The 13,141-nt window shown below is 37.1% G+C and overlaps 1 protein-coding gene across 6 annotated transcripts in view; it reads right to left on the bottom strand.

Annotated features, from left to right (window-relative positions):
- Window positions 1-13,141, bottom strand: part of ABCB11 (ATP binding cassette subfamily B member 11) — a 115,121-nt gene that overhangs the window by 33,153 nt on the left and 68,827 nt on the right. For all 6 annotated transcript variants that reach the window (XR_013518892.1, XM_035304612.3, XM_008998757.5 and 3 more), the window contains one exon: window positions 8,984-9,148. Coding sequence is in view for 5 of the 6 variants with exons in the window: in XM_035304612.3 (XP_035160503.1) it covers window positions 8,984-9,148 (165 nt within the window). In the remaining variant the exon portion in view is untranslated. The remainder of the gene's footprint in view (window positions 1-8,983; window positions 9,149-13,141) is intronic.

The raw sequence follows: 13,141 nt of genomic DNA, 5'->3' as shown, positions 1-13,141 counted from the left end.
ATTTTGTTTGAGGATTATCCAGGTTTTTCTATACAACTCATGCTTGTGGGGACATTTTTATAGTCAGGAGAGGTGACAGGAGAGAAAGAAATGGAGAGAACTAAAATGTAAGCTTTCATTATTTACTAAGCAATGGCAATGTGATATGTTGGCAAATTCTACAGACTCGGATTCAGGAAACCTGGGCTCTAGTCCTGGCTCCATCACCTAATGGCAGCATATATATATGTGTGTATATATCCTATTAGTTCTGTCCCTCTAGAAAACCCTAATACAGACCAGTAGTGGGATTACTGAAAGAAATGGTAGTTCTATTTTTAGTTCTTTGAGAAATCTCCATGCTGTTTTCCATAAAGGTTGTACGAATTTACATTCTCATAAATGTAAATTTAATTAATTTACATTAATTGTAATGTAATCAATACATTACATTAATGTATAAGCATTCCTTTTTCTCCACATCTTTGCTAACATCTGTTGTATTTAGACTTTTTAGTAATAGCTGTCCTGACTGGTATAAAATGGTATCTCTTTGTGGTTTTAATTTACATCTCTCTGATGATTAGTGATGTTGAGCATTTTTTCATATGTTTGTTGGCTGCTTGTATGTCTTCTTTTGAAAAATAACTGCTCATGTCCTTCATCCACCTTTTTATGGAATTATTTGGTTGTTGCTTGTTGAGTAAGTTGAGTTCCTTACAGATTCTGAATATTAGCCCTTTGTTGGATATACTATTTGTAAATATTTTCTCCAATTGTGTAAGTTGTTTATTTACTCTGATGACTGCTTCTTTCACTGTACAAAAGCTTGTTAGTTTCATTAAGTCCATTTGTCTATTTTTGTTTTAGTTGTGTTTGCTTTTGAGGACTTTGTCATAAATTCTTTGCCTAGGCAAATATCTTGAAGAATTTCCTAGGTTTTCTTCTAGTATTTTTATAGTTTTTGATTTATGTTTAGGTGCTTTATCTATCTTGAGTTAATTTTTGTAAATGATGAGAGGTATGGGTCTAGTTTCTTTCTTCTGCATACTGCTATTCAATTTTTCCAGCACCTTTTATTGAGTAGAGTGCAATTTTCCCAATGCATATTTTTGTTGACTTTGTCAAAGATAATTTGGTTTTAGGTATGTGGCTTTCTTTCTGGGTTCTCTATTCTGTTCCATTGATCTATGTGTCATTTATGTATCTCTGTAGTATAATTTAGTCAAGTAAGATGATACCTTTAGCTTTCTTCTTTTTGCTTAGGATTGCTTTGGCTATTAGGGCTCTCTTTTTGGTTCCATATGAATTTTAAAATTGTTTTTTCTAATTCTGTGAAAAATGACATTGGTAATTTGATAGGGATTTCAATGAATCAGTAGATTGCTTTGGGAAGTATGGTCATTTTAATGCTATTAATTCTTCCAATCCATCAGCATGGGATATTTTTCCATTTGTTTGTGACATGTATGATTTCTTTTATCAGTGTTTTGTGGTTCTCTTTAGAGAGATCTTTCACCTCCTTGATTAAATGTATTCCTAAGTATTTTTTGTAGCTACTGTAAATGGGATTACCTTCATGATTTGGCCCTCAACTAGATCAATATTGGTGTATAAAAACACTATTAATTTCTGTACATTAATTTTGTATCCTTAAACTTTACAGAATTCATTTACTAAATTTAAGTTTTTGGTGAAGTCTTTAGGGTATTCTATATGTAATATTATATCATCAACAAATAGGGATAATTTAGCTTCCTCTTTTCCAATTCACATGCCTTTTATTTTTTCTCTTGCCTGATTGCTTTGCCTGATTATTCCCAGTACTATGTTAAATAAGAATGGTGAAAATCCTTGTCCCAATTCTTAGAATTATTTCAACTTTTCCCCATTAAGTATGATGCTGGCTGTTGGTTTGTAATATATGGCTTTTATTATGTCGAGGTTTGTTCCTTCTATGCCTAACTTGTTGAGAATATTTATCAAGAAGGAATGATGAATTTTGTTGAATGTTTTTTCTGCATCTATCAAAATTATTATATGGGTTTTCTCCTTAATACTGTTTATGTGATATATCATGTTTATTGCTTTGTGTATGTTGAACCATCCTTGCATGACTGATAAAAATCCCACCTGATCATGGTGTATTATCCTTTTGATGTGCGCTTGGATTCAGTTATTTTTGTTAAGGATTTTTACATCTATGTTTATCAGAGATATTGGTCTGTAGTTTTCTGTTTTTGTGATGTCCTTGTCTGGTTTTGGTATCAGGTGATATTGGTCTTGTAGAATGAGTTAGGGAGAATTCTCTCCTCTTTGATTTTCTGAAATATCAGGAGGATTGGTATTAGCTCTCTGAATATTTGGTAGAATTCAGCTGCAAATCCTTCTTGTCCTGGGCTTTTCTTTTTTTGTTAGAAATTTTTTTTATTACTGACTCAATCTTGCTACTCATTATTGGTCTGTTCAGGTTTTCGATTTCTTCCTGATTTAATATTGGTAGGTTGCATGTTTCCAGGAATTTATCTATTTTCTCTAAATTTTCCAGTTTAGTTGTTCATAATAGTCTGTGATAATCTTTTGTATTTCTGTGATATCTGTTATAATGTCTTCTTTTTCATTTTTGATTGTGTTTATTTGAATCTTCTCTCTTCCTGATTAGTCTAGCTAGCAGTTTATCAATTTTATCTTTTCGAAGAAACAAGTTTTTTTGTTTCATTGCTCCTTTGTATTTTTCTGTTTCTATTTTGTTTAGTTCTGCTCCAGTAATTTTTATTTCTTTTCTTCTGCTAACTCTGGGTTTGAGTTTCTTGTCCTTTTTCTAGTTTCTTGAAGTGCAATGCTAGGTTGCTAATTTGTAATCTTTCTACTTTTTAATGTGGACATTTAATGCTATCATCTTCCCTCTTAGCACTGCTTTTGCTGTATCCCAAAGTTTTTGGTATGTTGTGTTTTCATTTTATTCATTTAAAACTTTCTTCTAATTTCCATCTTAATTTCTTCATTGAGCCAGTGACTGTTAAAGAGCATGCTGTCTAATTTCCATGTATTTATATAGTTTCCAAAGTTCTTCTTGGTATTGATTTCTAGTTTTATTTCACTGTGGCCTGAGAAGATACTTGATATGGCTTCAGCTTTTTAAAAAATTCATTAAGACTTTTCTTGTGACCTAATATCTGGTCTATCTTGCAAAATGTTTCACATGCTGATGAAAAGAATGTAGTTGTTGGGTAGAGTGTTCTGTAAATGTCTGTTAAGTTTGGTTTAAAGTCCAATTTATGTGCAATGTTTGCTAATTTTTTCTGACATGATGATCTGTCTAGTGTGTGAGTGGGTCTTAAATTCTCCACCATTATTGTATTGCCCTATCTTTCTTTAGTTTTGCTTGTATTTGCTTTCTGAATTTGGGTACTCTGATTTTAGGTTCATACATATTTAAGATTGTTATATCCTTTTGTTGAATTGATCATTATATAATTATCTTCTTTGTCTCTTTTTTTCTAATTTTGATTTAAAGTCTTTTTTTATCAGATATAAGTATGGCTATTTTTGCTCGGCTTTGGTTTCCATTTGCATGGAATATCTTTTTATGCTTCACTACTCTCAGTCTATATATATCTTTACGAGTAAGGTGAGTTTCTTGTAGTCAGAATTTAGTTGGATTATATTATCTTATCCATTCTTCCAATCAGTATTTAAAAGTGGACCATTTAATCCACTTAGATTTGTGAAAGAAAAATATCTTAGTCCCTCCAAATTACTAAGCTAAAGGGAAAAGTCAAGTGGGGTGGGGGGGGGAACTGCTTAGGGCAAACCTGCTTCACATTCTATTCAAAGTCACCCCTCTGCTCACTTTGAATAGATATCTGATTGCCTCCTTTGAGAGGCTAATCAGAAACTCAAAAGAATGCAACCATTTGTCTTTTATCTATCTATGACCTGGAAGCCCCCTCCCAGCTTTGAGTTGTCTCTCCTTGCCTTTCCAGACCAAACCAGTGTTCATCTTATATATATTGATTGGTGTTTCATGTTTCCCTAAAATGTATACAACCAAACTGTGCTGTGACTGCCTTGGGAACACGCCATCAGAACCTCCAGAGGCTGTGTCATGGGTGCACATCCCCAACCTTGGCAAATTAAACTTCCTAAATTAACTGAGACCTGTCTCGGATTTTTGGGATTTACAAATTCAAGGTTAATATTGATATGTCAGGCTTTGTTCCTGTCATATTACTGATTATTTTCAAGTTGTTTCATAAATTGTTTCCCTCTTTTTCTCTCTTTTTTTTGTCTTTGTGGTTTGATTAAATTCTGTTATGTCATTTTTTTCTCTTCCTCTTTGTGTGATTATTTTATATAAACTATGAATTTTATAATTCCATGTGTTATTGTGATGGTGAATAATGACCTTTATCTTTTCTATGTTTAAGACCCCTTTGAGCATTTCTTGTAGATCCAGTCTAGTGGTGACAATTTCTCTTAGTGTTTGCTTGTCGGGGAAGAGCTTTATTTCTCCCTCACTTATGAAGCTTATTCTGGCAGAATACAAAATTCTTAGCTGAGAGTTTTTTTTTTTTTTTTCCTTTCAGCACTTTGAAAATCCCATCTCATTCTCTTCTGGCCCATAAGGTTTCTGTTGAAAAGACTGCTATTTGGGTGAGTAGATGCTTTACTCTTCCTAATTTAAAAATTCTTTCTTTTACTTTGATTTTAGACATTCTGAACAAATATGTAATGGTGAATTCCTTTTTGCAATCTGTTTGCCTGGGGATCAGGGAACTTCCTGAACTGGATGTCTAACATTCTTGATAGACTTGGGAAGTTCTTATTGATGATTCCCTAAAATACATTTTCTAAACTTTTGGATTGCTTTTCCCTTTCAGGAATACTGATAATTCATAAGTTCAGTCACTTTATTTAATCCAAATTCAGTCACTTTATTTAGTCCAAGACATCTCAAAGGCTTTGTTTATTCTCTTTATTCTTTTTTCCATATTTTTTCTGTCTGTACTATTTCAAAAGACATGTGTTAAAGTTCTGAAATTTTTACCTTTACTTGGTCTAGTATATGATTTAAGCTTTAAAGCATATTTTGTATTTCCTTCAATAAATTTTTTAGTTCCAGAATTTCTGCTTATAGTTTTAAAAAGATATTTATCTCCTTGGTAAATTCCTCATTCATGTCCTGAATTGATTTTCTAATTTCTTTCTATTGGTTTTCAGATTTTTCTTGCATCTTATTATGTTTAAAAATCAGTATTTTAAATCATTAACTTGGCATTTCAAGAAATTCTTTTTGATTGGTATCTGTATTAAACCATTCTCACACTCCTATACCAGAGGCTGGGTCATTTCTGAAGAAAAGAGGTTTATGACTCACAGTTCCACATGCCAGGGGAGAACTCAGAAAAATTACAATCATGGTATAAGGAAAAGAGGAAGCAAGGCACATCTTTGTATGGCCAAAGCTGGAGGAAGAAAAAGTGAAAAGGGAAGTGCTACACACTTTTAGAAGATCTTGTGAGAACTCATTCACTATCATGAGAACAGCAAGGGGGAAATCTTCCCCCATGATCTAATCACCCCCCACCAGGTCCCTTCTTCAACATGTGGAGATTACAATTCAACATGAGATTTGTGTGGGGACACAGAGCCAAACCATATCATTCCACCCCTGATGTCTCTAAATGCACATGTCCTTCTAACATTTCAAAACACAATCATGCCTTCTCAAGAGTCCCCCAAGTCTTAATTAATTTAAGCATTAACTCGAAAGTCTAAGTCCCAAGTCTCATCTGAGACAAGGCAAGTCCCTTTCACCTATGAGCCTGTAAAATTAAAAATAAGTTAGTTATATGTCTTTTGGGTAAGGTGTACCCAAGGTACAGTGGGGGTACAGGCATTGGGTAAATGCTTCTGTTACAAAAGGGAGAAATTGGCCAAAACAAAGGTGATCCAGGACTCATGCAAGTCCAAAACCCAGCAGGGAAGTCATTAAACCTTAAAGCTCCAAAATAATCTCTTTTGGCTCCATGTCTCACATCCAGGCCACAGTGATACAAGGGGTGGGCTCTCAAGGCCTTGGGCAGCTCTGCCTCTGTGCTTCTGCAGGGTACAGACCCCAGAGCTGCTTTCAGGGGCTGAAGTTGAGTGCCTGTGGCTTTTCCAGGTACAGGGTGCAAACTCTCAGTGGATCTACCATTCTGGGGTCTGGAGGATGATGGCCCTCTTCTCACAGCTCCACTAGGCAGTCCCCCAGTGTGGACTGTGTGTGAGGGCTCCAACCCCACATTTCCCCTCACTTCCCCTCTGAAATATCCCTCCAACCCCATATTTCCCCTCTGTACTACCCTAGTAAAGGCTCTCTATGAGAACTCTTCCCTTGCAGTAGACTCCTACCTGGACATTAAGGCACTTCCATACAACCTCTGAAATCTAGGCAGAGGCTCTCAAACTTCAAATCTTGCCTTCTGTGCATCAGCAGGCCCAATATCATGTGGAAACTGCCAAAGCTTGGGGCTTACACCCTCTAAAGTGGTGGTCTGAGCTGTACCTTGGCCCCTGTTAGCCATGGCTGGGTGTTGGAGCGGCTGGGATGCAAGGCACCATGAACTGAGGCTGCATAGAGCAGTGAGGCCCTAGACCTGGCCCACAAAACCATTTCTCCCTCCTAGGCCTCCAGGCCTGTGATGGGAGGGGCTGCTGTGAAGGTTTCTGAAATTCCCTGGAGGCATTTTCCTCATTGTCTTGACTATTAACATTTGAATCTTCTTAAGCAAAGTACTGCAGCCTTGAATTCCTCCCTAGAAAATGGGTTTTTCTTTTACACCACATGGTTAGGCTGTGAATTTTTCTAAACTTTTATAATCTGCTTTCCTTTTAGATATAAATTCTAGTTTCAGGTAATTTCTTTTATGCAAATGAGATAGGCTGTTAGAAGCAGACAGGCCACATCTTGAATGCTTTGCTGCTTAGAAATTTCTTCCACCAGATATCATCTCTCAAGTTCAAAGCTCCACAGGTTTCTAGAGCAGGGCACAATGTTGCCAGTCTCTTTACTATAGCATAGCAAGAGTGACTTTTACTCCAGTTCCCAATAAGTTCCTCATCTCCAACTGAGACCTTCTCAGCCTGGACTTCATTGTCCATATCACCATCAGCATTTTGATCAAAACAATTCAACAAGTCTCTGGGAAGTTCCAAACTTTCCCATATCATCCTGTCTTCTTTTGATCCCTCCAAACTGTTCCAATGTCTGCCCATTACCCAGTTCTAAAGTCACTTGCACATTTTCAGGTGTGTTTATAGCAATGCCCCACCAGTTGCTTGTTTTAATTTTTTGAATTTGGTTTTGCAGGAGACAATTTTTTCCTGAATATATGTTGTTGATTAAGAGCTTTGGCTTTGATTTTGGGTTCATACAGTAGTGTGATCTTTGTATGATTCTACTCTGAGTCTGTTCATGACTCAGTCTCAACAGTAGCCCACAAGAAGGTGGCAGGGACCCTCCCAGGGCCAACGGGAGTATCTGGTCTCCCCTCTCCCTCCCTAGAGCAGTGCAGAGGCAGCACATGTCTGTATATCCCTAGTATCTAGGTTCTCAAAATGATGCCTGGCTGAGGCTACTCCAGGATCATATGCCTGTGTGATTCTGTGTGGTTTTTCCTTTCTGGAGCAACATCTCTGTGTAATCTTTAGGCAGCTCTTCATGTCAGCCACAAGACCCTAGTGGTTCAAGGATTTATCCCATGGCCAAGATTATAGAAGCCCATTTTGGAGCCCTGGGGGTTTATCTATTATTGTTTGCCCATATACAAAAGCTTCTTGTGGCTCTCAAGCAGTCCCTAACTGGGTATCCTGCTTTGAATCCTCTCTTTTCTTATTCTTGGTGCTTCCCATCACTTCTTTGGTGAATCCTAATGTTCTAGCCCAGATGATCTATTCTAGACCTGGTTGTTTAAAAGTTTGCAGTCTTCCCACTTTGCCCTCTCTTCCTTCTGCTTTGGCCATGTGAAGACTTGCCTTGCTTTCCATTTACCTTCTACCATGATTGTAAGTTTCCTGAGACTTCCTCAGCCATGTGGAACTGTGAGCCAATTAAATGTAAATCTACTTACTATTCGGATTCCTTTTCATGGAGAGACACATACTATTACATCTAGTCAGTCATCTTTCAGTACTGTTTCCATGATCAAATTTTAATAACTAATCTTGCAATGGCAAGATTTTACCAGAACTTGGCTCTATAGTTACACTGGCTGAATTTGAATCCCAACTCCACCACTTGCTATCCTAAGTTCTTGGTGCCTTGGTTTGCTCCTTTGTAAAACAGGAATAATAAGAATACCTACCTTAAATGGTTATTAGTAAACTTAAATGAACATAAAGTGTACATAAAGTGCTTAGATATTACCTAATAAATGTTCATAGTTATGACTACAACAATAAAGTCAGATAGAAAATATAAGAAATTCTGGAAAGTGAAAAATTGCAATAAGCTTATTTTTCATTCATGCCTCATCTACTTCGCTCTTTCTTTTTCTGCTTCTTATCCACATTCCTATTTCAATGGTACAATCAATAGAGAATTATACATCAAACACTAACACCTGCTATGTAAGTTAAACTTTGTACCTTTGCTATTCAACAAGATCAAAATTTCCCTAAAATCCTTTTGTATTATTCAGTGAGTCCACTTTGCATTTTCATCAGGTTTGATGTGCATTACTAGATAAATTGCCCTCTTCTAACACAAAAGTTTCAGTGACAGTACCATTTATTTTAGGGTGCGATGATTCTGAGTGCCCTGCCAAGCCAAATGAGAGTGTACAACCTTGCCTTCTTAGCTTCTGAGTGATAGACACTGGGGAAATTTTTCATTATTTAGAGATGAGAAAAATGAGCTAACAGAAAAGAGCTAAATACTTTAAAACAAGAGCCGACTTATCAAAATAAGAAAATAAAAAGCATGAGAAGAAGAAAGCTAGTCCAGCTGTATACTTACCCCAAGAATCTGGCTGAATAAAAAGGCATAGAAGGGTGTGACTGTCCCATTCACAGCTGCACCCACAGACCCTGCCACCATGTAGGGCCATTCTGGAGCATTGAATTTCAGAATCCTCCTAACTGGGGCAGGTTCAACTTCTTCCTGCACAGGAATGTCCTTGTCCTTGAGCAGAGAGAAGGTTATATTAATCATCCAAATGTTCTCAAGACATTTTGCATGTACTCTTTTATTATACAGCAGATCCTTTGGCATTCACAGATTTAAGAGTCATAGTTTGATTGGTTTTGAGTGACCTCAAAGGTCTATGGGATGTGGTGGTTTGTTATTTTTCAAGGTACAACTTTGAACGAAACCATTGCGGTAGCTTGAATGAAAACTGAACCGAGAAAATACTCATCTGAAGGTGAGTTTATAGTTCTCATTTCATGATCACATATGTATTAACTCTCAGAGGGTAATAAATACGTTGGATCTTGGAGAAAAATAACTCTCATAAAAAAGAAAACCTTTGCTATGGTTGTATTTATACCTGTGAAGACTTGTGAAAATTTCAATGTTTTTTAAAAAATCTCAAGGTTCTATAATGTAGTAACTGGCTAAAGCTCTAAGGCAGACCAGGATATCTGAAATAAGACAAAATAATTTTTTACATGTATTAAGTGGTGTTAACAGTTATCATTGACATGTTTTCAGTACAGCTTTCCTGTGTTAGTACCCAGAGGTAGTAAGTAGTACTCCATTTGGATTTCTAAATTGCACATTATTTTCTCACAGAGTGTGACACCAGGTTGGCATAGGTTGCCTAGAGCATTCATTTGCACTGGCTCCCCAACCCAACCCCCAGTTCCCACAAGACAGTGCAAAGAGGGTCAGAAGATACCACCAAATGAAGTGAGTGTTTTAAATGAGAAGAATTCATCTTGTTTAAAATGAGTAACATTCATCAGCATTTCCCTTCTCTGATCTCTTTAGTTGCCATTAAAGTCAGAGCTAGTGAATTTGTATCCTCTCAAATGCAAATATTATATATGGAACTCCATTATGTTTTTGGGCCATTTTTCCTTGCTGTGGATATTACTCATGCTTGATCTTAAGGGTAATTTATTTACTAATTTGTTAAATTTATTACCCACTTCGTTTGAGAAAGGATTTTAGGTAGCTTATACAGATTTATATTGATTTTTAAAACATTTTCTATTAACATTTACTATAGCTTATTGACTAGAGCAAAATTGACTATAAAGCTTAATTAGTGCTCTCTTTCATTAACATAGTAATTTACTCTTTAGGGAGCTGAATAGCAGGGATAGACAGCAGCAAGGATCTTCAAAAACTTTCCCTTTGTTTTCGAAGTCAAAGACTACATTCAATTTAAATGAAAGCCTGGTGTCATACCCATTTCATTACAGTTGTAAGTCACATAAAAGGAGGGAAGGCAACTTGGGCTGGTGATGAATTTGGTACTGCCTCCATTTCAGGTTCTCTCTTGGCCTGCTGTCACCATTTGTGCTTTGTCATTACTGCTCACTCATGCAGTGGGTGACAGCTTACTAGCTCTAGGCAACCTATGCCAGAAAGGAAGAAGGATGCCTGGGAAAGCATGAGTATAATGTGCATAGAAAGAATGGAGTTCTTGGATAAGCCCCATGTGGCCACCAGTAAAGTATATCACCACGTGCCCTAGCTCTCCGGACCTCAGTGATTTCATCCTTAAAATGAGAGACTTGGACTGAGTTATTCTGGGGAGACAATCTCTCTGGGTCTTCCATGTTTCTGTACATCCCGTGAACAGAGGCATTGACTGCCTTCATTCAGATTATTTTTTTCAAGGGTGCTTGCACACCAAACAGTTTTGGAGGACAAAGAAAGTGTCTTCATCCCAAGCGAAATGGAAACCTTACTGCCCCCATCTGCCCATTATGAAAGAGTTGGGCTCCTCAAGCCTGGGATTCCTCTTATTTAAAACACTCACTCCTTTTGTTGGTAACATCTGGCCCTCTTTGCACTGTCTTGTGGGAACTGGTAGTTGGGTTGAGGAGCCAGTGCAAGTGCTGAACACTGGCTACTGCTATTGCTATGAGTAATAAAGTCCTTTGTCTCTGATTCAGGGTGCTCATGTGACAGAGCAAGACTGTGTCTCCAAAAGAAAGAATATGAACACTGTGATTCAGGATGCTCGTGTATTCTGCCAGCATCATGAAATTGTGTGAGACTGACTGAATAGCTTGCAATAGAGCAAAATATTCCAACCCTTCGCTGTTCTAGACAGTGGTTGGCATCCAGGTCTGGATGCTCTCAGACTCATGTGGGATGATGACTGAAAAACTAGATTCCTGGATCATGTCACCAGAATTCCAATTTAGTAGGCCTAACTGTGAATCTCTGTTTTAAAAAATACTCCTCAGGTATTTCTGGTAACCAAAGTTCAGTTTATGAGAACCCCAGGAGTATATGATCTCCAAGGCTCCTCCCACCACTAAATGGCTAGGATCTATAATATATGTTTTAGATGTGTCAGCTTTTCTGTATGTACCATCAAGGGTACGCTTGGGAACTTATGAAGACTGTCAGCACTCATTAAATTCTGCCAGCCTTCTTGTGACACTGAACACCAGCATTTCCTGGAACCACTGCCCCACAGGATGGTCTACCCACAGTCTGACATGATAGAAATTTTTCCAACCTTCTGATACCTGAAAGTATCCTTAACCCTAAACAATACTACTTAGGACATCTAAAAGCAACGTAAAGTAAATCTTGTCTAGTGGTTTTGATTCCAAAAGAAACTGACAAGAAATACAAATTCATTAATTTGAATAGTTTTATTTGGTTCCTCTACACTAAAAGTTTGACTCTAATACCCTCCCAAAATGCAGCTGTCAAACTTGAATGATGCAAAAACTAGAAAATCTGTCCCTAAATATCAGACTGCTGCTTGCTTTTCATTTGATTTCTTTACAAAAAAAGAACAGGAGAAGAATAAAAGAAAACAATAAAAAATATAACTAAAGGCATTCTGTAAAGAAATATTTTCCCTCTGATTTTGTAAAACTAAATATAAAGAGAAGATTAATAAATTAACAGCAAATTGTAACTCATAGAGAGGTAAAATTATAATATTTGTATGTGTTTCCTTGTAACTTTATTGTAGCACTGGCAGGTTGCATAGCACTTTTAAAAAATCATATGTAAAGAAATACCTGTCAGTAACTCCATAGTAGGGAGAGTAACAGTAGCTCTTGCTCATCTTTGCATCCCCAGTGTGTGTACTTCATAGTGTGCAACCAATGTTTATGGGATAAAAGAATGAATGAAATTTTTATGCCCATGGTGCATACATGCAACAAGACATTGACTTAAAATTGCTCATCTACTATGATGCATTCATAGTTCGATGCTAGACATTGGGCTTTTCTGTTTCCTTTCTTACATCTTCTGTGTAGGCCAGAGGAAAAAATAACCTCTGACTTAAATCTTAGGTCCTGCTTTCTATAGTTTGTTACACTGGTTTCTGCATCCCATTCAATAGAGGTCTCCTGTCCTAATAATAACTTTAAGATTTGATGATAAAAAGTGGTAACTATGACAAAGGAGCAGAGATTTTTTCAAACGAACTAATACTGACAGCCATTTTTATGGGTCCCATCTCTGTCTTTCTTTTTTTTTTTTTTTTGAGACAGTTTCGCTCTTGTTACCCGGGCTGGAGTGCAATGGTGCGATCTCGGCTCACCGCCACCTCTGCCTCCTGGGTTCAGGCAATTCTCCTGCCTTAGCCTCCTGAGTAGCTGGGATTACAGGAACGCGCCACCATGCCCAGCTAACTTTTTTTGTATTTTTAGTAGAGACGGTGTTCACCATGTTGAACAGGATGGTCTCGATATCTTGACCTCGTGATCCACCCGCCTCGGCCTCCCAAAGTGCTGGGATTACAGGCTTGAGCCACCGCGCCAGGCCCCATCTCTGCCTTATCTTAACCAATGTCTAAATCCTGTCCTATAGGTTATCTGTAATGTAGTTATAGATGTCTAATATTTGACTCTGACTTGATCTCTGCCTGGTTTTTTAGTTTCACCGAAACTAAAAACATTTCTGCCTGGTTTTTTAGTTTCACCGGAAGAGATGCCTAAATATTACAGGCTGAAATATTAGGGAAAC

The sequence above is a fragment of the Callithrix jacchus genome, chromosome 6 (genome assembly GCF_049354715.1).
Source record: "Callithrix jacchus isolate 240 chromosome 6, calJac240_pri, whole genome shotgun sequence".
Classification (NCBI taxonomy): Eukaryota; Metazoa; Chordata; class Mammalia; order Primates; family Cebidae; genus Callithrix; species Callithrix jacchus.
Note: the sequence above shows the minus strand (reverse complement) of the source record. Positions and strands in the feature narration are given on the sequence as shown.